Genomic DNA, 24,714 nt, shown 5'->3' on the forward strand with positions numbered 1-24,714 from the left:
AGGTCAATCTGTATGTGGCCAATTAGGGTGGCTGAGAACTGTGTGATCCGGGTTGGTGTATTAATTAGTTGAGTGTAACTATTTAAACCTAGAATTTGCTTATACCTTTTGCATAGCCCGTTATTTTGCTGCTGAAAACAGATATTGCAGTCGCCCAGTACTATTGTCTTGCAATTGTTTTTAAGTCCTGACAAGACTCTGGAAAAGTCTTCTAAGAACTGGTCCTGGGTGGGAGGGCAGTAACTAGTTCCTACTAAGATGGGTTTGGTCTTGGGAAGCAGCACTTCAAACCATAGAATCTCCAGTTAATTGTTATTTAAATCAGGTCTTGGGTTGTAAGCTAAGTCATTTCTAATGTAGGCACGTACTCCACCACCCTTTCTGTTCCTATCTAAGCGTTTTATATTGTAACCTTCTATTTTGACCTCGTCGTCAGTCACCGTATCATCCAACCAGGATTCAGAGATGGTTATAACTGCTGCCCTAATTTTGTTAGCTAGAATCCTAATCTCTGCCAATTTAGGAAGAAGTGATCTTGCGTTGACATGAATAAAGTGAAGGCCTGTTTTCATAAAACAATTATAATCATCATTTGTATTAAAATTAGGTAAATCATTGTCATCATTGCTAAAGGGTAACTGTGCCAAAGTACATTTGTTACACACAAAGTGAGTTCTGGCACCATTACTATAATTGTACATACATCCATCATGCACCCACCCCTTACACATTTTACATAAGGTGTCTTTTCTGTTTTTCATGCATACTTTAGTACAGTGTATGCACCTGTTTGGTAGTGTTTGAGATAATAATGGCTGTATTGTCTCACATTGACCTATGTATGCATTACATATGGAGTTAAGGTTATCATTCCTAGCTACTAGACCGTCATTATCGCCGTCATTTATCTGTCTGTTTTGCCTCTGCACAATAGTTTGAGGTCCTGGATTAATTTGGATATCACCACTTAAGAGCGCTACAATAAGAGCTGTGTGCCACTGTTTTTGTTTGGGTATGCGGCGATAGTGACATTTACTTTTCTGGTAGGATGGCAACTGTTGGGCTTTTACTGTCCAGGGCGCTGTTACTCCATTCACCTTTTCCAGCCCCCATGACTGATTTCTTTCTTCATGGAACTGAAGAAGAAAGATAAATATAATTATGGCAGCCTGTACCCCCCTAATGCCTGCCATTTTCACTCTTCGCTCTTTAACTCATATACAATAATATTTATTTCTGTTTTCCAGTCACCTAGTACACCCTAGTATCTGCTTTAGCAATCACCACTGAATTACTAGTAAATTTTCTTCTTCAAAACCCTCTTCACTGCTCACTTTTCCCTTAACTTCACAATCCCCTTTCAGTTAACCCCTTATTACACACTTCCCTTCCCGCCTCACTTCACAGTCCGGCTTCACCTATTAACTTCTAACTAATTTCCATTCTGGTAGATCAGAAAGGTTTAATCAATGGTTTTATCCTTCCAAATCCCCTTCAATTCCATTTATCGGGGGTTGTGTGGTGTTGTTGACTGCCTGACCTGTTCTGCTGACTCAGCCATTTTTAAAACACTGACCTACAACCTGACTTTCCTTGAGTTTATAGATATATTTGGCGTTTTCTGCTATGATTCTCTCACTGTACACTGGTCAGCTGAATATAGGTCAGCTACTAAAACATTAACCTTGACTGTTTACCTATTCACTTCTTTCCCACGACTGTCACTAAGGGATAACCGTCCTATAACCTTGGAGTTTTGTACTGTTGATTTGACGATGTCTCCTGTGTTTCCCTTTCGTTAGCTCTGGTACAGGTGATATGATGGTGGTACAGGTGATATGATGTTACTGTCAACAGATGAACGTCAGTAAAGATGAGAATTTCACTTCGCTAGTTGTACGTCTGGCAGTAGCTGGTGTTTGGATGCTACCATACTACCAAATAATCCCCTGGTCAGCCATGTTTAAATGCTCAATTCTTTCCCTTGTTTGGCACTGAGGAAAAAAGTCCTACAGACCTGTCATTTCCTTGGAGTTTTGTTGATCGGGTTTTCTGCCATGTTGTCTTCCCGTTGATGTCTCCTGTGTTTCCCTCTCGTTAGCTCTGGTACAGGTGATATGATGGTGGTACAGGTGATATGATGTTACTGTCAACAGATGAACGTCAGTAAAGATGAGAATTTCACTTCGCTAGTTGTACGTCTGGCAGTAGCTGGTGTTTGGATGCTGGTCAGCCATGTTTAAATGCTCAATTCTTTCCCTTGTTTGGCACTGAGGAAAAAAGTCCTACAGACCTGTCATTTCCTTGGAGTTTTGTTGATCGGGTTTTCTGCCATGTTGTCTTCCCGTTGAACACTGGTGCAGTTGATATGGAGGTCAGTTATTTCATTGTAGTGGAAAACGTCTCATGTCTGGTTCACGTTTGGCAGCAGGTCTGGTACTTGAATGCCGGTCCCTATTTTGTCATATTTAGTCCATTTCGTTGTCGTCACCGTCAGTTTTTATGTCACTATAGGTTCCTTGCATGTTGTTGCAGTAGTACTTGCAATTTGGCCATCACTGGAGTTCGTATAGGCCCAGGGGACGACAAGATATAGTACCGAACTTGCACACGAAAATCGCTCACAACGAAAGACTCGGCAGACGATGCACCATCCCCCCAATGAAAAGCAGGGGTGTCACTAGCACGTTAAGAGACCATACAATAAGTGTCAGGGGCCCGAGACTGTTCAACTGCCTCCCAGCATACATAAGGGGGATTACCAATAGACCCCTGGCAGTCTTCAAGCTGGCACTGGACAAGCACCTAAAGTCGATACCTGACCAGCCGGGCTGTGGCTCGTACGTTGGATTGCGTGCAGCCAGCAGTAACAGCCTGGTTGATCAGGCTCTGATCCACCAGGAGGCCTGGTCACAGACCGGGCCGCGGGGGCGTTGACCCCCGGAACTCTCTCCAGGTAAACTCCAGGTAGGCAAATTACCCCAAGACACTCCTAAAGTCACTTTCAGACTTCACAATGAGGCAGCCATTAATAACTTCACAACAGCAGTAACAAACATTGACTGGCACACTGAGCTAGAAATCTATACAGATATTGACGAATGTATTAATAATTTTCTAAAAAAGACCCAATACCTTTATAACAAGCACTGCCCTAAAAAAAACTAAACAGATGACAGCTAAGAGACTGAACAGTCCCTGGCTAACACCCAGCAGTCTCAAATCCATAAATACAAAGCACCTATATGAAAAAAACAGTACAGAATGGGTCACATAACCAGAGACCAAACAAAATGTTACTCGTCAATCCTAACCAGCCTGATAAGAAGGGCTAAAAAACTGTATTATGAGAACAGATTATCCAACTTACGAGGTGATATAAAAAAGACCTGGAAAACCGTATCTGAAATTCTAGGAACAAAAAAGATATCACGAAATAGCGAAATTGAACTAACAAAACCAGATGAACCTTGCCAATAAAATCCCAAGCTCAGATACCCCACCCAATGACTACCTCACTGGCAACTACCCGAACACACTGTTCCTAGCGCCGACTAACCCAACAGAAGTCTCACTTATTATCAACAAACTAAAGAACAAGACAGGAGATTTAAATACCTTACCACCCTTCATATACAAAAGAGCTTCACAAGTGCTGTCACCAATCATTGCAACACTCTTTAACAAATCCATCGAATCCTCTACCTTCCCCACAGTTCTCAAAATAGCAAGGGTCACCCCCGTTACGTAAAGGAGGAGACCAAACAGAGTTGAATAACTATAGGCCAATATCCAACTTACACCCTCTCTCTAAAATCTTCGAAAAATGAATTCATTAGCGAATCTATTCCTACCTCATTTCCCACAACATACTCAACCCCTGTTAGTTTTGGTTCAGGCCTAATAAAAGTACGAATGATGCTATTATACACATGCTAGAGCAAATATACACTCGAGAAAAAAGAAGTCCCACTGGGGATCTTCATTGATTTACGTAAAGCTTTTGATACAGTTGACCATGACTTGCTCCACATAAAATTGTCACACTATGGTATAAGAGGGCACTCCCTCAACTACCTCAAGTCTTACCTCAGCAACAGAAGCCAATATTTATTTATTTATTTTATTTATTTATTTATTTTATGTCTTTGCAAACAGTACATTGAGATTTTATATTTACAATAGTGGGTTGCAATGCAAAGAGAGCCTCTATTATGCCTAGGCATTATGGGCCAACTTAACATTATTGGCTTACAGACTACTTATGTGTACACAAATGGAGCAAACTCTTCCGCACAACCAATTACAGTTGGTGTCCCACAGGGAAGCGTCCTTGGCCCTCTTCTCTTTCTCGTTTACATAAACGCATTGCAACTACTCAAACCCACAATATTTGCAGATGACACTACATACATCTTCTCTCACCCGAGTCCAGTCATGCTAGCCAATACTGTAAATACCGAATTACAGAAAATATCTACCTGGATGAGGACTAACAAACTTACACTAAACATTAACAAAACCTACTTCATTCAGTTTGGTAACAGAGCTACAGATGTACCTCTTAACATAATGATAAACGGATCACCTATCACAAAGCTAACAGAGGGAAAATTCTTAGGAATCCACATTGATAATAGACTCTAATTTCAAACACACGTTCAACAAATTTCCAAGAAATTTTCCAAGACCGTAGGCATACTATCGAAGATACGGTATTATGTTCCACAGTCAGCCCTCCTGGCCCTATATCACTCACTCATTTACCCTTATCTCACCTATGGAATTTGTGCATGGGGCTCAACAACAATTAACCATCTCAGACCACTAATTACCCAACAAAAGGCTGCAGTCAGAATGATAACAAATTCCCACTACAGACAGCACACTCCACCAATATTCAAAACTCTAAACCTACTCACCATACAAAACATCCATACTTATTATTGCACCTACTACATACATAGAACACTTAACTCTGACATAAACACTCCCATCAAACATCTTACCAACCTCAACAGAACACCTGACCATAACACAAGACACAGATCACTCTTTGATGTTCCTCGTGTCTATCTCACAATATGTAAAAACTCAATGCACATAAAAGGCCCTAAAATCTGGAATTCATTACCTGTAAATATAAAAGAAACACCACCTGTTTATAAATTCAAGTCTCTTCTCAAAAATCACTTACCCACAACTAAATAAATACTGAATAATTGTATCTCATAAATGTTTAACCTGTGACCCAATCAAACTTTGTTATTTTTAATTACATTACCTAACAGAATACTCCATTCTACTGAATGCTCAGCAACTCAGTAAATGACCATATGACCTGTCTTTGTAATACTCATTTGTGCTTAATTGTTAACTGTTTACAACAATGTTTACCACTGAATGTATCATTGCTTAGTTAATCTTAAGTTAATTTTAAGCCTGCCCATAATGCTCTGCATACAAGGGGCTTTTGCTATGGTACACTTAACCACTGTATTTCTTTGTACATCTATGTATCATGTCCAAATTAATAATAAATAAATAAATATCTAGATCCCAAGATGATGCTGTGTCTGACGGGATTTTTCAAAGCTTGACTAACCTATTGGCAGAAGATACTTCCTCTAGTAGGGGTTTCCACTGGTAAATCCGTCTAACACTGCTGCACCTCATATGTCTGCAGTATATAAGCATCTTCTATGCACATATGCTGTAATTTTATCAAGATTAATGAACTGAACACATCGACTCAAGGCTGAGGGACTGATTACCTCAAACTTCTCTTATTCCACCCGAAGCTCGATTGCTAGCACAGTAAAAAATGAGGTCCGGGGTCGATGCCCGGTACGGGTGGCAACATTAAGACTTGTTTTCATTAGACACCTGCTGTCCATGTTCATCTAACAGTAAAACAGGCATCTGGGAGTTACTTGACTGGTGTGAGTTGCATCCTGGGACAAAATTTACCTAATTAGCAGGAAATGCTCAGCATAACAAGTGACTTTCTATATAACAGTAAGTTTATTCTCTATAAAGATTACAATGCGGGATTTACATATTTTAGGATATTGTGTGGTTTACATGTTATAAAATACTAATTACAGAGGGCGCCACTATCACACCCAGCATGACTAGGCATTTCAGGCAGACTAAGATTAATTCATAACTCTAAATTATTACAGATTATGGAGTAAGTTGGTATTAAGGCTAAGTAACTACATTACAGTTTGTAAATTTAGCAATGTGAATGCTTTTGTTTTGGTACAATACATATATAATATAGACAGACAATGGTTATAAATGACCATAATTTTTAAAGGGGTGGACCGGTAAGCCAGCGGAAGGCCTCGGTCAGATGACCAAAAGCTCCAAAGGCGGGTCATTATCTGACTAAGACCCGCGTCAGGAAACATTTGTCCTGTTTCCTGACGAACCTTACCTAACCTAACCTACAATACATAGTTTCTATATTGGAGTATCACTGGCAAACTTATGACTAGTTAGGATTCATTATTTTAAGATTCGTATTTCTGTGCTTATAGTCAACTGGGTGAGTGTAAGTGTGAACCACCAGGTGGTTATCATGCAGTTAGCTGACAGCGGGGTGTATCAGGGAGATAGATGTCTTCTAACAGTAGTTTTGAAAGTGATGGTTGTGTCTGCAGTTCTAGAGTTTTCAGGAAGGGTGTTCCAGAGTTTAGGCCCTTTTATGTACATTGAATTTTTGTAAAGGCTTAGTCGGACACGGGGAATGTCATAGAGATGTTTGTGTCTGGTGTTATGCCTGTGGGTCCTGTCACAACTATCAAGAAAGTTTTTTAGTTCAGGGTTAATATTGGAATTTAAGGTCCTGTATATGTAGATTACACAGTAGTAAGTGTGGATGTTCTGAACAGGGAGTAAGATTAGATCTATGAAGAGTGGGGGGTGTGTTGCTTGGGATGGGATTTAGGGATTATTTTTACTGCGGCTTTTTGTTGAGTTATTATTGGCTTTAGATGTGTTGCTGCAGTTGATCCCCAAGCACAGATAGCATAGGTGAGGTAGGGATAAATGAGTGAATGGTACAGTGTAAGAAGGGCAGATTGCAGCACATAGTATCGTATCTTGGAGAGGATCCCAACCGTTTCGCATACTTTTTTGTTATGTGTTGGATATGGGTGCTGAAATTCAGGTTGTTGTCGAGGTGCAGGCCTAGGAATTTGCCCTCATTATGTCTGGCCATAAGTGTGTTGTCGATCGTAACGTTAAGTTGTGCATCTCCTGCTCTGCTACCAAACATAATATAGAAGGTTTTGTCAGTGTTAAGTGTAAGTTTATTGGCTGTTATCTAAGTAGATATTTTGAGTAGCTCCTCGTTAACAATGGTGTTGAGGGAGGCAAGATTTGGGTAGGAGACGACATAATTCGTGTTGTCAGCAAAGAGAATGGGTTTCAGGTGTTGTGATACGTTGGGAAGATCATTGATGTATAAGAGGAAGAGCAGGGGACCAAGGACACTTCCCTGTGATACTGCAGTATCAAGTGGCTGTGTTGCTGAGGTTGTGTCTTTAATGGTGACATACTGATACCTATTAGTAAGATAAGATTTGAAATATGCAAGTGCATGGCCTCTTGTACCATAATGGTCAAGTATGTGGAGTAGGATGCCGTGGTCTTCTGTGTCAAAAGCTTTTCTTAGGTCAATAAAGTCCTAGCAGTACTGTTGTTACTGCTAGACTAACGCTAAGTTATTAGTATTTCTAGCAGTACTGTTTGTATGGAAGTATCAGTGACATCTAAGTGTCGAAACATGCAAGTTTTCAGAGATAGTCATATAAACCTTACAGCATATGACCAGACACATCATTGTTAATCATATCTGAAATATAAATTGATTCTGTAACCACATTTTGCATCGACCCAATGTTTTTCTGTTTTTATTTCTTTAGTTGTATAAGATTTCTTAAGACTGTATTCCTTACTGTAGTGTGTTGTTGTTGTTGTAAATTTGCAGGTATAATCGCCCGGCCCGAGCCTTGGCTCCCTGTCAAGGGAGTTTCTCAGACCACTGTCTGCCATGGGAGGAGGTACAAGTACCTCCTCATCATCTGAGAAGAGTTGTCCCCAGGCCTAGCATGAACCCTCGCCCCCACAGGGCTCAGAGGGAGAAGTTAGACATCTTGGGCTGCCTCAGACCCCGCCCACACTGGGCTCGAAGGGTGTGGCAGCTACACAGCAGCAGATGATGTCAGGAGGTGCAAAGGCAATAAGCACTACAGGATCCTATTGGAGCCACGCCCCAGCTTTGGGTCGAAGCCCGAGTGCTGGGGAAGCTCAGTAATGCCTCTTGCTGCTGCTACTTCACTTGTCCGTAGCACTTTTTGACTGTACTGTGTACAACAACAGTTAGCCACCCCAGTTTATCCGGGTGACTAACCCTCCCTACCCAGGGTTATCCTGGGTGGCTAACCCACTCTACCTTGGGTTATCTTGGGTGGCTAACCCTCCAGTGGAAGACCTCGGTCAGATGACCAGAAGCTCCAGCTGCGGGTCATCATTAAGACCCGCGTCAGGAAACACTTGTCCTTTTTTCCTGACGAACTTTACCTAACCTCTCAAAATAGACTATATGAAAAGAAATTGGTTCTTGAAGGTCATTACATTCAAATTTTCAGTCAGAATACGATAAATCAATGTTGAAAATGAAACATATATTTCCTTAGTATAATTTATTAAAATGTTACAGTTACCGTCACTACGGTGTTGTGGTTCAGACAGAACTGTACAATTAATTTTTATTACAGTATTACTATGTAAATCTTAATATCTAAACTATAAATCAGTATATTACTTGCATTTAGTCCAGCAATATTTTAAATTTACTATTTTTCCGTAGAGTTATAAATGACATTAATGTGTTTTTTAAGCCTAAATCTATGCTAGATATGATTCTTGTAATTGTAATTAACACTCCTATAAGGCAACACAGAACGGACATGGTTTGAACCCTATCCGTTCTCTGGTTTACTAGATAATACCACCCTCTTTAATTTTTTTAAGGCAACTGCAGATATAAACATTTTCAATTAGCTTTAAAATCTAAACTCATTTTCAAAACACAAACAGCTACAGAAACAAAGCCACAAGCGGGGTTAGGCAGCAGCTCCAGGCCTTTCATGCTGCTTCTACATCTTCATCAGGAGCTTGCAATACGAAAAAAATAAAAAAAAGAGAGAAAGATCCCAGAAATGAACCATCACAAGGAAGTTAGATGCTGATGCTGGTCCTGGAGACTTTGTGCTAGATTATTTCTAGGATTTTCCTAATGTGTTTTCATTTTCTTTGTATTGCAAGCTCCTGACGAAGAGCTGGAGACAATGTGAAAGGCCTAGAGCTACTACCTAACCTCCCTCGTGGTTTTGTTATTTACTGATCACTTATTTGTAATTATTCATACAATAGAAAATAAGAAATTGTGAAAGATATTGTTTTTGATCTATATAACTGAACTGGTTCATGTCAGTAACTGCTGAATAGTCATGTCAATGAGCATGTTCATAACTATAAATGCTGACTAGTCATGTCACTGAATGTGTTCATAACTAAAACTGCTGACTAGTCATTTCACTAAGCATGTTCATAGCTATAACTGCTGACTATTCATGTCACTGAGCATGTTCATAACTATAACCGCTGATTAGTCATGTCACTGTGTTCATATCCATAACTGCCCACTAGTCATGTCACTGAATGTGCTCATAACTATAGTTGCTGACTAGTCATGTCACTGAGCGTGTTCATATCGATAACTGTTCACTAGTCATGTCAGTGAGCGTGTTTATATCGATAACTGTTCACTAGTCATGTCAGTGAGCGTGTTTATATCGATAACTGTTCACTAGTCATGTCAGTGAGCGTGTTTATATCGATAACTGTTCACTAGTCATGTCAGTGAGCGTGTTTATATCGATAACTGTTCACTAGTCATGTCAGTGAGCGTGTTTATATCGATAACTGTTCACTAGTCATGTCAGTGAGCGTGTTTATATCGATAACTGTTCACTAGTCATGTCACCGAGTGTGTTTATATCTGTAACTGTTCAGTAGTCATGTCACTGTTCACATCCATGACTGCCCACTAGTCATGTCACTGTTCACATCCATTTCTACCTCACCTTACTTCTCTCTACAAACAAGTATTCTTTAGTTTGTTCTTCTAGTGGTTGTTTATCAGTGGTTGTTAGTGTTGTTATTTACCTGCGTTCTTGCATATTTGTTAGTTATTTCGTTTAGCGTTCTTTTACTCCTATTTTGTGTTATTGTCAAGTGTCTTTGTGTACGTTAGTATTTTGTCCAGTCTTGTCCTTGTCTACAGTGATTCTTGTGTGCGTCAGTGTTTTGTCCAGTCTTGTCCTTGTCTACAGTGATTCTTGTGGGTGTCAGTGTTTTGTCCAGTCTTGTCCTTGTCTACAGTGATTCTTGTGGGTGTCAGTGTTTTGTCCAGTCTTGTCCTTGTCTACAGTGATTCTTGTGTGTGTCAGTGTTTTGTCCAGTCTTGTCCTTGTCTACAGTGATTCTTGTGTGTGTCAGTGTTTTGTCCAGTCTTGTCCTTGTCTACAGTGATTCTTGTGTGTGTCAGTGTTTTGTCCAGTCTTGTCCTTGTCTACAGTGATTCTTGTGTGTGTCAGTGTTTTGTCCAGTCTTGTCCTTGTCTACAGTGATTCTTGTGTGCGTCAGTGTTTTGTCCAGTCTTGTCCTTGTCTACAGTGATTCTTGTGTGTGTCAGTGTTTTGTCCAGTCTTGTCCTTGTCTACAGTGATTCTTGTGTGTGTCAGTGTTTTGTCCAGTCTTGTCCTTGTCTACAGTGATTCTTGTGTGTGTCAGTGTTTTGTCCAGTCTTGTCCTTGTCTACAGTGATTCTTGTGTATGTCAGTGTTACATCTAGTCTTGTCCTTGTCTACAGTGATTCTTGTGTATGTCAGTGTTACATCTAGTCTAGTCCTTGTCTACAGTGATTCTTGTGTATGTCAGTGTTACATTTAGACTTGTCCTTGTCTACAGTGATTCTTGTGTATGTCAGTGTTACATTTAGACTTATCCTTGTCTACAGTGATTCTTGTGTATGTCAGTGTTACATTTAGACTTGTCCTTGTCTACAGTGATTCTTGTGTATGTCAGTGTTACATTTAGACTTGTCCTTGTCTACAGTGATTCTTGTGTATGTCAGTGTTACATCTAGTCTAGTCCTTGTCTACAGTGATTCTTGTGTATGTCAGTGTTACATTTAGACTTGTCCTTGTCTACAGTGATTCTTGTGTATGTCAGTGTTACATTTAGACTTGTCCTTGTCTACAGTGATTCTTGTGTATGTCAGTGTTACATTTAGACTTGTCCTTGTCTACAGTGATTCTTGTGTATGTCAGTGTTACATTTAGACTTGTCCTTGTCTACAGTGATTCTTGTGTATGTCAGTGTTACATCTAGTCTAGTCCTTGTCTACAGTGATTCTTGTGTATGTCAGTGTTACATTTAGACTTATCCTTGTCTACAGTGATTCTTGTGTATGTCAGTGTTACATCTAGTCTTGTCCTTGTCTACAGTGATTCTTGTGTATGTCAGTGTTACATTTAGACTTATCCTTGTCTACAGTGATTCTTGTGTATGTCAGTGTTACATCTAGTCTTGTCCTTGTCTACAGATGTCGTACTCTCTCTATATTTGCAGTTCCCGTCTTCGTTTATAATCTGTTCTTAATAGTTGTACTCTGGTTCCTCCTCCTCATGCTCTTCCTCTTCCTCGTACTCATCAGCGGTGGCCTCCTGGTACTGCTGGTACTCTGAGACCAGGTCGTTCATGTTGGACTCAGCCTCGGTAAATTCCATATCATCCATACCTTCTCCTGTATACCAGTGGAGGAAGGCTTTCCTCTTGTACATTGCTGTAAACTGCTCAGAGATGCGCTGTAAATAGTCATAAAGAATTAGCACACACATATTGTAATTAAAAACTCAGTCTGGAAACAAAACATTGAGATTTTTGGACATTTCGGTCTTATTGTTGTTAGTTGATTGACTGGGGTTTTAGTCTCTAGTGTCGCCTTGCAAGAATACTTTAATACCTCAGTGTATGTATACTGAGAGGCATACATCTCTCAGTGTATGTCTATTGTTTGTTAAAGTGTTTTTCTTGTCAGGACACAGGACAAGTATCCCATGACACAGGACAAGTGTACCCTGACACTGGACAAGTGTACCCTGACACTGGACAAGTGTCCCCTGACACTGGACAAGTGTCCCCTGACACTGGACAAGTGTACCCTGACACTGGACAAGTGTACCCTGACACTGGACAAGTGTCCCCTGACAATGGACAAGTGTCCCCTGACACTGGACAAGTGTACCCTGACACTGGACAAGTGTCCCCTGACACTGGACAAGTGTACCCTGACACTAGACAAGTGTCCCCTGACACTGGACAAGTGTACCCTGACACTGGACAAGTGTACCCTGACACTGGACAAGTGTACCCTGACACTGGACAAGTGTACCCTGACACTGGACAAGTGTCCCCTGACACTGGACAAGTGTCCCCTGACACTGGACAAGTGTCCCCTGACACTGGACAAGTGTCCCCTGACACTGGACAAGTGTCCCCTGACACTGGACAAATGTACCCTGACACAGGACAAGTGTCCCCTGACACTGGACAATTGTCCCCTGATACAGAACAAATGTCCCCTGACACAGGACAAGTGTCCCCTGACACAGGACAAGTGTCCCCTGACACAGGGCAAGCAAGTGTCCCCCCTGACACAGGACAAGTGTACCATGACACTGGACAAATGTACCCTGACACAGGACAAGTGTCCCCTGACACTGGACAAGTGTCCCCTGACACAGGACAAGTGTACCCTGACACTGGACAAGTGTACCCTGACACTGGACAAGTGTCCCCTGACACAGGACAAGTGTACACTGACACTGGACAAGTGTACCCTGACACTGGACAAGTGTCCCCTGACACTGGACAAGTGTACCCTGACACTGGACAAGTGTCCCCTGACACTGGACAAGTGTCCCCTGACACTGGACAAGTGTCCCCTGACACAGAGCAAGTGTTCCCTGACACAGGACAAGTGTCCCCTGACACAGGACAAGTGTCCCTTGACACAGGACAAGTGTCCCCCTGACACAGGACAAGTTTACCCTGACACAGGACAAGTGTCCCATGACACAGGACAAGTGTCCCCCTGACACAGGACAAGTTTACCCTGACACAGGACAAGTGTCCCCTGACACAGGACAAGTGTCCCCTGACACAGGACAAGTGTCCCCCTGACACAGGACAGGTGTCCTCTGACACAGGACAAGTGTCCCCTGGCATAGGACAAGTGTTCCCTGACACAGGACAAGTGTACCCTGACACTGGACAAGTGTCCCCTGACACAGGTATTAGTCAGATAACTATCAGCTAGGTATCATCACTTTAAGACGTTTCGCCTGATCAGTGTTTTTTTGTTCACTGCAGTATTGAGCACCTGATCTTAGGCTGTGGGGACTGATTACCTCTTCTTTCACTTCCTCGTAGCTCATCTCTGTGTTGAACTGATGAAGCCACTGGCTGGCAAAACATCCTCAAATAAAGATATCCTGGTGTCTAATTAACCAAGTATCCTGCAAGGATTCTAACTCCAGTCATAAAGGATGGCAACACAGCATTATGCTACTTCAGCCTCACACAATCCACTGAAGAGGACCTCGCTATTGAACCCAAATGTACAAATGTCTCTAAACTTCAATTATATTTTCAAAGAGAGATTCTATTTACAACCACAAAACATAATTGTTAATGTAATTAATGTTAGTTTTTAGTTTGTACAATGTTGTAAATAAATAGACACAGAGATCAGTGCTATAAACACACATGGGCACAGAAAATACGAGAAATAGTCAGTATTGTATAAGGTCTCCGAGGTTAGGACAGGTTTGTCAGGAAATAGGACAAGGCACCTTAATTCAGTATCTAATTAACCGGGTTGTGGTTCGTACGTTAGCTTGCTTGCGGCCAGCAGTAACAGCCTGGTTGATCAGACTCTGATCCACCATGAGGCCTGGTCTCAGACCGAGCCGCGGGGGCGTTGACCCCCGAAACCCTCTCCAGGTAAACTCCAGGTAAGTGTTTGCTGACGCGGGTCACACATGATGACCCGCAGCTGGAGCTTTTGGTCATCTGACCGAGGCCTTCCGCTGGCTTACCACTCCACCATTTTAAAAATTGATTTTTTTTATTATCACACTGGCCGATTCCCACTAAGGCAGGATGGCCACCAAGGCAGGGTGGCCACCAAGGCAGGGTGGCCACCAAGGCAGGGTGGCCACCAAGGCAGGATGGCCACCAAGGCAGGGTGGCCACCAAGGCAGGGTGGCCACCAAGGCAGGGTGGCCACCAAGGCAGGGTGGCCACCAAGGCAGGGTGGCCACCAAGGCAGGGTGGCCACCAAGGCAGGGTGGCCACCAAGGCAGGGTGGCCACCAAGGCAGGGTGGCCACCAAGGCAGGGTGGCCACCAAGGCAGGGTGGCCACCAAGGCAGGGTGGCGCACCAAAGCAGGGTGGCCACCAAGGCAGGGTGGCCACCAAGGCAGGGTGGCCACCAAGGCAGGGTGGCCACCAAGGCAGGGTGGCCACCAAGACAGGGTGGCCACCAAGGCAGGGTGGCCACCAAGGCAGGGTGGCCACCAAGGCAGGGTGGCCCACCAAGGCAGGGTGGTGCACCAAGGCAGGGTGGCCACCAAGGCAGGGTGGCCACCAAGGCAGGGTGGCCACCAAGGCAGGGTGGCCACCAAGGCAGGGTGGCCACCAAGGCAGGGTGGCCACCAAGGCAGGGTGGCCACTAAGGCAGGGTGGCCACCAAGGGAGGGTGGCCACCAAGGAAGGGTGGCCACCAAGGCAGGGTGGCCCACCAAGGCAGGGTGGCGCACCAAGGCAGGGTGGCCTCCAAGGCAGGGTGGCCACCAAGGCAGGGTGGCCACCAAGGCAGGGTGGCCACCAAGGCAGGGTGGCCACCAAGGCAGGGTGGCCACCAAGGCAGGGTGGCCCACCAAGGCAGGGTGGCGCACCAAGGCAGGGTGGCCACCAAGGCAGGGTGGCCACCAAGGCAGGGTGGCCACCAAGGCAGGGTGGCCACCAAGGCAGGGTGGCCACCAAGGCAGGGTGGCCACCAAGGCAGGGTGGCCACCAAGGCAGGGTGGCCACCAAGGCAGGGTGGCCCACCAAGGCAGGGTGGCGCACCAAGGCAGGGTGGCCACCAAGGCAGGGTGGCCACCAAGGCAGGGTGGCCACCAAGGCAGGGTGGCCACCAAGGCAGGTTGGCCACCAAGGCAGGGTGGCCACCAAGGCAGGGTGGCCACCAAGGCAGGGTGGCCACCAAGGCAGGGTGGCCACCAAGGCAGGGTGGCCACCAAGGCAGGGTGGCCACCAAGGCAAGGTGGCCCACCAAGGCAGGGTGGCCACAAAGGCAGGGTGGCCACCAAGGCAGGGTGGCCACCAAGGCAGGGTGGCCACCAAGGCAGGGTGGCCACCAAGGCAGGGTGGCACACCAAGGCAGGGTGGCCACCAAGGCAGGGTGGCCACCAAGGCAGGGTGGCCACCAAGGCAGGGTGGCCACCAAGGCAGGGTGGCCACCAAGGCAGGGTGGCCACCAAGGCAGGATAGCCACCAAGGCAGGGTGGCCCACCAAGGCAGGGTGGCCACCAAGGCAGGGTGGCCACCAAGGCAGGGTGGCCACCAAGGCAGGGTGGCCACCAAGGCAGGGAGGCCCACCAAGGCAGGGTGGCCCACCAAGGCAGGGTGGCCACCAAGGCAGGGTGGCCACCAAGGCAGGGTGGCCCACCAAGGCATGGTGGCCACCAAGGCAGGGTGGCCCACCAAGGCAGGGTGGCCACCAAGGCAGGGTGGCCACCAAGGCAGGGTGGCCCACCAAGGCAGGGTGGCCACCAAGGCAGGGTGGCCACCAAGGCAGGGTGGCCCACCAAGGCAGGGTGGCCACCAAGGCAGGGTGGCCACCAAGACAGGGTGACCACCAAGGCAATGTGACCACCAAGGCAGGTTGGCCCACCAAGGCAGGATGACCACCAAGACAGGTTGGCCCCCCAAGGCAGGGTGGCCACCAAGGCAGGGTGGCCACCAAGGCAGGGTGAAAACCAAGGCAGGGTGGCCACCAAGGCAAGGTGGCCACCAAGGCAGGGTGGCCACCAAGGCAGGGTGGCCACCAAGGCAGGGTGGCCACCAAGGCAGGGTGGCCACCAAGGCAGGGTGGCCACCAAGGCAGGGTGGCCCACCAAGGCAGGGTGGCCACCAAGGCAGGGTGGCCACCAAGGCAGGGTGGCCACCAAGGCAGGGTGGCCACCAAGGCAGGGTGGCCCACCAAGGCAGGGTGGCCACCAAGGCAGGGTGGCCACCAAGGCAGGGTGGCCACCAAGGCAGGGTGGCCACCAAGGCAGGGTGGCCCACCAAGGCAAGGTGGCCACCAAGGCAGGGTGGCCACCAAGGCAGGGTGGCCACCAAGGCAGGGTGGCCACCAAGGCAGGGTGGCCACCAAGGCAGGGTGGCCCACCAAGGCAGGGTGGCCACCAAGGCAGGGTGGCCACCAAGGCAGGGTGGCCACCAAGGCAGGGTGGCCACCAAGGCAGGGTGACCACCAAGGCAGGGTGGCCACCAAAGCAGGGTGGCCACCAAGGCAGGGTGGCCACCAAGGCAGGGTGGCCACCAAGGCAGGGTGGCCACCAAGGCAGGGTGGCCACCAAGGCAGGGTGGGCACCAAGGCAGGGTGGCCACCAAGGCAGGGTGGCCACCAAGGCAGGGTGGCCCACCAAGGCAGGGTGGCCACCAAGGCAGGGTGGCCACCAAGGCAGGGTGGCCACCAAGGCAGGGTGGCCCGAAAAAGAAAAACTTTCACCATCATTCAGTCCATCACTGTCTTGCCAGAAGGGTGCTTTACACTACAGTTTTTAAACTGCAACATTAACACCCCTCCTTCAGAGTGCAGGCACTGTACTTCCCATCTCCAGGACTCAAGTCCGGCCTGCCGGTTTCCCTGAACCCCTTCATAAATGTTACTTTGCTCACACTCCAACAGCACGTCAAGTATTAAAAACCATTTGTCTCCATTCACTCCTATCAAATACACTCACGCATGCTTGCTGGAAGTCCAAGCCCCTCGCACACAAAACCTCCTTTACCCCCTCCCTCCAACCTTTCCTAGGCCGACCCCTACCCCGCCTTCCTTCCACTACAGACTGATACACTCTTGAAGTCATTCTGATTCGCTCCATTCTCTCTACATTATGTTATGACTATAATTATCTCCAGTGTTCTCTAGATCAAGAGTTTATTTTGGATCAACTGACCCATCATGTACTCTTGCTGCCGCTCTCAACATTTAAGTAAATCTAATATTTGATAATCTCGGTTATGTTAGGTTAGGTTATGTTAGGTTAGGTTAGGTTAGGTTAGGTTAGGTTAGGTTAGGTTAGGTTAGGTTAGTTTAAGTTAGGTTAGGTTAGGTTAGTTTAAGTTAGGTTAGGTTAGGTTAGGTTAGGTTAGGTTAGGTTAAGTTAGGTTAGGTTAGGTTAGGTTAGGTTAGGTTAAGTTATGTTAGGTTATGTTAGGTGAGGTTATGTTAGGTTAGGTTAAGTTATGTTAGGTGAGGTTATGTCAGGTTAAGTTATGTTAGGTTAGGTTAGGTTAGGTTAGGTTAGGTTAGGTTAAGTTAGGTTAGGTTAGGTTAGGTTAGGTTAAGTTATGTTAGGTTATGTTAGGTGAGGTTATGTTAGGTTAGGTTAAGTTATGTTAGGTGAGGTTATGTCAGGTTAAGTTATGTTAGGTTAGGTTAGGTTAGGTTAGGTTAGGTTAGGTTAAGTTAGGTTAGGTTAGGTTAGGTTAGGTTAGGTTAGGTTAGGTTAGGTTAAGTTATGTTAGGTTATGTTAGGTGAGGTTATGTTAGGTTAGGTTAAGTTATGTTAGGTGAGGTTATGTCAGGTTAAGTTATGTTAGGTTAGGTTAGGTTAGGTTAGGTTAGGTTAGGTTAGGTTAGGTTAAGTTAGGTTAGGTTAGGTTAGGTTAGGTTAAGTTATGTTAGGTTAAGTTATGATGAATGGTTTGAAAAACCGACAAGTTGAAGATTGAGACACTTATGCAGCATATGGGAAACTTTATTCAGGAAACGTTTCGCCACACAGTGGCTTCATCAGTCCAATACAAAGAGGAAGGCGTAAGGAGAGGAGGAGAATGAGGTAATCAGTCCCTCAACCTGGAGTCGAAGTGTTCAGTCCATCAATCTTGTAGAATGTACAGCATAGGGCCGTAGACGTGGCTTATATACTGTAGTGAGGTGACGTGAAGCAGGTGGAGGCGGGGTCATAGTGGTACCATCCACTAGTCGAAGTAGGTCTTCGTCCAAAGGTTGAACAAGTGTTGAAGAATTCTTTGTAACAAGATCCCATGTCTACGGCCCTATGCTGTACATTCTACAAGATTGATGGACTGAACACATCGACTCCAGGTTGAGGGACTGATTACCTCATTCTCCTCCTCTCCTTACGCCTTCCTCTTTGTATTGGACTGATGAAGCCACTGTGTGGCGAAACGTTTCCTGAATAAAGTTTCCCATATGCTGCATAAGTGTCTCAATCTTCATCAGGTTAAGTTATGTTAGGTTATGTTAGGTGAGGTTATGTTAGGTTAGGTTAAGTTATGTTAGGTGAGGTTATGTCAGGTTTAGTTATGTTAGGTTAGGTTAGGTTATGTTAAGTTAGGTTAGGTTAGGTTAGGTTAGGTTATGTTAGGTTAGGTTAGGTTAAGTTATGTTAGGTGAGGTTATGTCAGGTTAAGTTATGTTAGGTGAGGTTATGTCAGGTTAAGTTATGTTAGGTTATGTTAGGTGAGGTTATGTTATGTTAGGTTAGGTTAGGTTAGGTTAAGTTAGGTTAGGTTAGGTTAGGTTAGGTTAAGTTATGTTAGGTTATGTTACATGAGGTTATGTTAGGTTAGGTTATGTTAGGTTAAGTTATGTTATGTTAGGTTAGGTTAGGTTAGGTTAGGTTAGGTTAGGTTAGGTTAGGTTAAGTTAGGTAAGGTTAAGTTATGTTATGTTAGGTTAGGTTAGGTTAAGTTATGTTAGGTTATGTTACATGAGGTTATGTTAGGTTAGGTTATGTTAGGTTAAGTTAGGTTAGGTTATGTTATGTTAGGTTAGGTTAGGTTAGGTTAGGTTAGGTTAGGTTAGGTTAGGTTATGTTAGGTTAGGTGAGGTTATGTTAGGTTAAGTTAGGTTAGGTTATGTTAGGTGAGGTTATGTTAGGTTAGGTTAGGTTAGGTTATGTTAGGTTAGGTGAGGTTATGTTAGGTTAAGTTAGGTTAGGTTATGTTAGGTGAGGTTATGTTAGGTTAAGTTAGGTTAGGTTATGTTAGGTTAAGTTATGTTAGGTTAAGTTAGGTTAGGTTATGTTAGGTTAAGTTATGTTAGGTTATGTTAGGTTATGTTAGGTTATGTTAGGTGAGGTTAGGTGAGGTTAGGTGAGGTTAGGTGAGGTTATGTTAGGTTAAGTTAGGTTAAGTTATGTTAGGTGAAGTTAAAACATGTTACAAGCAGGATGTTCACTTGTATATGTTAAGTCTGAAGTAAATATGTGACTGCAGTTGTGGACTGCACTGAGATCGTTATAATTTATTTCGTGTTTACCACACATCCCCTGATATGTCCTCTACACCAGCCAATCTGGCAATAATAATATCTTTATTTCTACCAGTACATGTACAAGGTATACAGACCATAGCTGACGTAAATTACATACTACTATATAGAAAGCCACTTGTTATGCACAGCATTTCCGGTAAATTAGGTAAATTTTGTCCCAGGATACGACTCACACCAGTCAACTAACACACAGGTACCTATTTTGCTGCTAGGTGAACATGGACAGAAGGTGTCTTAAGGAAACACGCCCTAATATTTTCACCCGTACCGGAGATCGAACTATGGGCCTCAATGTGTGAGCCGAATGCGCTAGCAATCGAGCTACGGGACTTCTTATGGGCCACCACAGTAACCACAAAAGCAGTTTTTTACAGACAAATTCCACACCACTTTATACATACTGTAACTATCCTAGTGAAGGAGATACACTAGGATTAAAATCTCCCCTCTTGCTTCTGTCTTTACTTTCATTTGCCTGGATTGTTTCTTGTCTAGAGACTTGATTAAAAGCCAGATACAACAGGACTTTAATTGTGTACCTGTGTTTGTAATAATCATGTAAATCATTTGCTCGTGGGATTCATTTGTTTGGTACGGTTACTTGAAGATCACCAGTAGAGTACACCAAGAACTATCTAGGTAGTTGTTAGGTGATGTGATAGCCAGGAAGCATCTCAAACTCGCTTGACTCCTGCTTCATGATCACTTGTATCACCCTCTGGGTTACCTGGTGTGGCATGCGAAGAGTGTTACAATATATTCGGCCTATGTTACACTCCCATATAGGCTGTCTCCCAACCAGCAAAACGGGTGCTAAGGGTTTAACGATCAATAGGGTACCCGTCGTTAAATCAGTACCTTGGTTCATTGACCAATCACAGGCAAGCCTGCCAAAGCTGAAGTAACGTGGTTCACTTGAGGTAAGCATTGGCAGACTTGCCTCCCTGCTGGTTGAATACAGTGCACTCTCTCTGGCTTCTGCTTTGCCATTTGTCACCGTGGTATACACTTATTAATCTATCTGTACATATTGTACATACCTGTATATAAGTGGGTGAAGGCAAAAATATACATTATAGTCTACTGCTGAGTTTTGTTTGCTCCAATTCCCATTACTACCAGGTCTCACAGGCCATTCTTTACCTGTGTTCATAATACCTGGGTTATTTCTTTTCCACAGTACTAGCACAGTACTAGCTCCCATCTTGTTCCTCATCCTCATATCCGACATAGACAAGGATGTCAGCCACAGCACCGTGTCTTCCTTTGCAGATGACACCCGAATCTGCATGACAGTGTCTTCCATTGCAGACACTGCAAGGCTCCAGGCGGACATCAACCAAATCTTTCAGTGGGCTGCAGAAAACAATATGAAGTTCAACGATGAGAAATTTCAATTACTCAGATATGGTAAACATGAGGAAATTAAATCTTCATCAGAGTACAAAACAAATTCTGGCCACAAAATAGAGCGAAAAACCAACGTCAAAGACCTAGGAGTGATTATGTCGGAGGATCTCACCTTCAAGGACCATAACATTGTATCAATCGCATCTGCTAGAAAAATGACAGGATGGATAATGAGAACCTTCAAAACTAGGGAGGCCAAGCCCATGATGACACTCTTCAGGTCACTTGTTCTATCTAGGCTGGAATATTGCTGCACTCTAACAGCACCTTTCAAGGCAGGTGAAATTGCCGACCTAGAAAATGTACAGAGAACTTTCACGGCGCGCATAACGGAGATAAAACACCTCAATTACTGGGAGCGCTTGAGGTTTCTAAACCTGTATTCCCTGGAACGCAGGAGGGAGAGATACATGATTATATACACCTGGAAAATCCTAGAGGGACTAGTACCAAACTTGCACACGAAAATCACTCACTACGAAAGCAAAAGACTTGGCAGACGATGCACCATCCCCCCAATGAAAAGCAGGGGTGTCACTAGCACGTTAAGAGACCATACAATAAGTGTCAGGGGCCCGAGACTGTTCAACTGCCTCCCAGCACACATAAGGGGGATTACCAACAGACCCCTGGCAGTCTTCAAGCTGGCACTGGACAAGCACCTAAAGACAGTTCCTGATCAGCCGGGCTGTGGCTCGTACGTTGGTTTGCGTGCAGCCAGCAGCAACAGCCTGGTTGATCAGGCGCTGATCCACCAGGAGGCCTGGTCACAGACCGGGCCGCGGGGGCGTTGACCCCCGAAACTCTCTCCAGGTAAACTCCAGGTATTATGACTTTACTATCTCTCATTACCGTATTGTAATTTTTACGTCACTTATTTCTTTAAGGGCCTCCATCTTGTGAGTGATTTACTTTTCCTATGGTAACTATTTTCTAATTTCAGCCTCTGTAAAATCCTGTTTCCTTGTCTTTGAGGACTCAGAAGAGCTACCTGACTATATAGTAGTTATGATATACTGCTGAACTCTCTCTACTTTCCCAGCCTAACTTCAGACTACGAGAGACTGTGAGAAAGGCTCGTATGCGAGTATTACAGATTATTGAGGATTTCTGTGGCTCACCAGGATCGTCCTCAGTCCAGTAACGATACGAGGCTCTACAATGAACAACTTGCACATGAAAGAAAGAAACTGGGATGTTGTGCAACTAATGGAGAAAAATCTGCCAACGCTCTGGCCCTCTTGGAGAGATAATCTTCCCAGTTGTGTGTGCAACACTTACCCGAGGACTAAGCGATGGTGAGGTTTGGTAACTGGTAGTGGTGGAAGATCCTCTGTTACGGCTTAAGGGAAGTACAGGGCTTCTGTCATATTCTGGAGGCCATCCTATAGCAGGGAACCGTAGGAGAATCTCCTAACTCCCGGTCATCACGAACAACCCCAGGCACTTGTACTTGTCTTTTAGGATCCCTACCTTCAACTGTCTTGAAGGATCCCTACCTTCAACTGTCTTGAAGGATCCCTACCTTCAACAGTCTTGAAGGATCCCTCCCTTCAACAGTACTGAAGGACCCCAACCTTCAACAGTCTTGAAGGATCCCTACCTTCAACAGTCTTGAAGGACCCCAACCTTCAACAGTCTTTGAGGATCCCTACCTTCAACAGTCTTGAAGGATCCCTACCTTCAACAGTCTTGGAGGATCCCTACCTTCAACAGTCTTGAAGGATCCCTACCTTCAAAGTCTTTGAGATCCCTACCTTCAAAAGTTTTGAAGGACCCTTACCTTCAATAGTGTTGAAGGACCCCAACCTTCAACAGTGTTGAAGGACCCCAACCTTCAACAGTCTTGAAGGACCCCAACCTTCAACAGTCTTGAAGGACCCTTACCTTCAACAGTCTTGAAGGACCCCAACCTTCAACAGTCTTGAAGGACCCCAATCTTCAACAGTCTTGAAGGACCCCTACCTTCAAAAGTCTTGAAGGACTCTTACCTTCAACAGTGTTGAAGGACCCCTACCTTAAACAAGTCCTGGATGGCAGTAGAGTTTCCTATAAAGGTGGCAGCCATCTTCATGCCTCTGGGCGGGATGTCACACACCGCTGTCTTCACGTTGTTGGGGATCCACTCCACGAAGTACGCTGAGTTCTTCTTCTGCACGCTCAGCATCTGTTCGTCCACCTCCTTCATGGACATGCGGCCACGGAAGACAGTGGCCACGGTCAGGTACCGTCCGTGGCGAGGGTCGCAAGCGGCCATCATGTTTTTCGCGTCAAACATCTGAGCTGTGAGTTCTGGCACGGTCATCTTGCTGAACTGTTGAGACCTGTTAAAACAGTCTATTGAACTGTTGTGACCTGTTAAGTCTACTGAACTGCTGTGACCTGATAAAAGTCTACTGAGTTGTCGTAACCTGTTAAAACAGTCTATTGAACTGTTGTGACCTGTTAAGTCTACTGAACTGCTGTGACCTGATAAAACAGTCTACTGAGTTGTCGTAACCTGTTAAAACAGTCTAGTGAACTCCTGTGACCTGTTAAAACATCTATTGAACTGCTATGACCTGTTAAAACAGTGTATTGAACTGCTGCGACCTGTTAAAACAGTCTATTGAACTGTTGTGACCTGTTAAAACAGTCTCATGAACTGTTGTGACCTGCTAAGTCTACTAAACTGCTGTGACCTGTTAAAACAGTCTATTGAGTTGTCGTTACCTGTTAAAACAGTACTGAACTACTGTGACCTGTTAAAACAGTCTATTGAACTGTTGTGACCTGTTAAAACAGTCTACTGAACTGTTGTGACATGTTAAAACAGTCTATTGAACTACTGTGACCTGTTAAAACAGTCTAATGAACTGTTGTGATCTGTTAAAACAGTCTATTGAACTGTTGTGACCTGTTAAAACAGTCTATTGAACTGTTATAACCTGTTAAAACAGTCTATTGAACTGTTGTGACCTGTTAAAACAGTCCATTGAACTGTTGTGACCTGTTAAAAAGTATATTGAACTGTTGTGACCTGTTAAAACAGTATATTAAACTGTTGTGACCTGTTAAACCAGTCTATTGAACTGTTGTGACCTGTTAAAACAGTCTATTGAACTGTTGTGACCTGTTAAAACAGTCTATTGAACTGTTGCGACCTGTTAAAATAGTCTATTGAACTGTTGTGACCTGTTAAAACAGTCTATTGAACTATTGTGACCTGTTAAAACAGTCTATTGAACTGTTGTGACCTGTTAAAACAGTCTATTGAACTGTTGTGACCTGTTAAAACAGTCTATTGAACTGTTGTGACCTGTTAAAACAGTCTATTGAACTGTTGTGACCTGTTAAAACAATCTACTGAACTGTTGTGACCTGTTAAAACAGTCTATTGAACTGTTGTGACCTGTTAAAACAGTCTATTGAACTGTTGTGACCTGTAAAAACAGAATATTGAATTTTTGTGACCTGTTAAAACAGTCCATTGAACTGTTGTGACCTGTGAAAACAGTCTATTGAACTGTTGTGACCTGTTAAAACAGTCTATTAAACTGTTGTGACTTGTTAAAACAGTCTATTGA

The 24,714-nt window shown here is 44.5% G+C and overlaps 1 protein-coding gene across 1 annotated transcript in view; it reads right to left on the reverse strand.

Annotated features, from left to right (window-relative positions):
* Positions 1-8,708: 8,708 nt before the first annotated feature.
* Positions 8,709-24,714, reverse strand: part of LOC128699928 (tubulin beta-1 chain-like) — a 62,130-nt gene continuing 46,124 nt past the window's right edge. The window contains exons 5-6 of the mRNA XM_070102246.1: positions 23,166-23,472; positions 8,709-11,945 (exon numbers count right to left, since the gene is read on the reverse strand). Of these exons, the coding sequence (XP_069958347.1) occupies positions 11,736-11,945; positions 23,166-23,472 (517 nt within the window). The 3' untranslated portion in view covers positions 8,709-11,735. The remainder of the gene's footprint in view (positions 11,946-23,165; positions 23,473-24,714) is intronic.

The sequence above is a fragment of the Cherax quadricarinatus genome, chromosome 81 (assembly GCF_038502225.1).
Source record: "Cherax quadricarinatus isolate ZL_2023a chromosome 81, ASM3850222v1, whole genome shotgun sequence".
In the NCBI taxonomy this organism is placed as follows: Eukaryota; Metazoa; Arthropoda; class Malacostraca; order Decapoda; family Parastacidae; genus Cherax; species Cherax quadricarinatus.